Genomic DNA, 1,830 nt, shown 5'->3' on the forward strand with positions numbered 1-1,830 from the left:
TTTGCCAAGTCTTCTCTTGCAAGCTCTGCATATCACACTCACCTCCATACTCTTTTGGTAATATGTGTTTCGGAACGTGTTCATATAAATTTTCGTAATTACGACCATGCACGTAAAACTGCACATGAAAGAAAAAAAAAAAGAAAAACAAAATGATATTAAATATATTAATGCAATTTGTTTTAATATTTTTTTTTTTTAATGAACTGCATTGGCATACCCGTTCTCTCAGCTTCGCACTAATCACTGACTTTACCATGTTGAAGCAAGTTTCAAAAATCGTTGGCACCTTTAAAAAATGAAAGCCTCTCATGCGTGATGGTGAACATTTGTTAGCTAGAATTACCAAATCTCTTGCAAAACTTGGTTGAAAACTTAATACGACATCTTTCTTTAGATCACCCAAGTCCATTATAAGCACATAACCAGACACAATTGCATTGTCATCTTCATAGAGTAAGAAATCCGTATACATTGAACCAACTCTGAACACATCCATAATACTGTGTATCTGCATGTCAAATTGGTTGGCACGTATCATAACAACGCGTGGACCATCTGGTGCTATGGGCTCTGCTAAATGCACCAGACAACTATGGAGCGAACGTGTAGTAGAAAATATAAGAAAAAAAAATATAACTAGTAATTAATTTTAAGTTAAATTATTAAACACTTTAGCTAATTGAGCTCTACCGTCTTCTCCGGAATATTTGTTAGTAAATTTAGCTGGCATGCTTTGTTTAATTGAATAATGCATATAGAAATAATGCATTTTAATATTTTTTATATTATTTTTTAACGATTGTTTTTTGTACACTTTTAGTTTTGCACAATCACTCACTCAGTCATCACTAAAAAACACTTACCCGCTTTTTACGATAGCCTGAGTTTTTTCTTCTTTTATGAAATTATACCGACCAGTAAATAAGTCTGGCATTAGTGAACGATATGTGTAAAAATTTTCCAATTTATTTTTTGCTTTTTCCAGGCTAAATTTCGAAGCCCGCAAGAATGCGATAAGAAATTGATCGCATGTACGTGACTTCAAGTGTGGCTGCTGTTCCACCCATTCACGTAACGCATTGAGAAAGTAAGGCGTATCGGCTGGATTTTCATTCAATTCCAGTGCTGCCTTCTTGGCTAAGGCGCTCGGTAAATCGCGTAAGTTCGACATTTGCGCGATCGATTCAACAATCAACATTTATTCCGCGAACACACAACTAAGACTAAAACCGTACTTGAGTTTCAACACCGCTTATATGCGTTTTCCAGCTTACCCACGTTCTTATGTAAGTTGCAATCAGTCACATTTGAATCCATACAAACGTGTATAAGTGTTTTTCGCGGACTAGATTTTCCGAAATTCTGCTTCTTCTTATTTTTCAAACTTGTTTCGATATTACTATTTTATGATTTTCACAAAAATTCAACACAGCCCCCTTTAGCTGTTATTTGTTTTTATTTTTTTTTATTTTTTTTTCATTTTTTTTATTTTTTTTCATTTAATTTTATTTATAAAAACTGCTTTTTTTATGTTGAGGTCTTGATTTGATATAAAAATTTTTATCTCACAGTTTTCCTAGTTTTTTCACTTGCGAAGAAAAAACATATTGATATTGTGTTTATTATAATTTTATTGAAGTAGATTTGTGCGCTTGGGTTGGCAAAGCCTCGTACCTCTGCAAACAAATCAAATCAAAATTGAAAGTTAGTTGTGTTAGCTTGGAGTTCGCATGAAGCGATGAAAAATAAAAAAAAAAAAAATTATAAAATTAATGTGAAATATGTGGCATAAAAATGCAATAAGTCAGACTATTATAGGTGTCAAAT

The 1,830-nt window shown here is 32.7% G+C and overlaps 1 protein-coding gene across 1 annotated transcript in view; it reads right to left on the reverse strand.

The window, feature by feature from the left end:
- The window catches only part of LOC119676989 (alpha-tocopherol transfer protein-like), a 10,732-nt gene extending 9,445 nt beyond the window's left edge, over nt 1-1,287 (reverse strand). The window contains exons 1-3 of the mRNA XM_038088256.1: nt 867-1,287; nt 221-593; nt 6-118 (exon numbers count right to left, since the gene is read on the reverse strand). Coding sequence (XP_037944184.1) covers nt 6-118; nt 221-593; nt 867-1,201 — 821 coding nt within the window. The 5' untranslated portion in view covers nt 1,202-1,287. The remainder of the gene's footprint in view (nt 1-5; nt 119-220; nt 594-866) is intronic.
- Nucleotides 1,288-1,830: the final 543 nt, after the last annotated feature.

The sequence above is a fragment of the Teleopsis dalmanni genome, chromosome 2, assembly GCF_002237135.1.
Source record: "Teleopsis dalmanni isolate 2A chromosome 2, ASM223713v2, whole genome shotgun sequence".
NCBI lineage: Eukaryota > Metazoa > Arthropoda > Insecta > Diptera > Diopsidae > Teleopsis > Teleopsis dalmanni.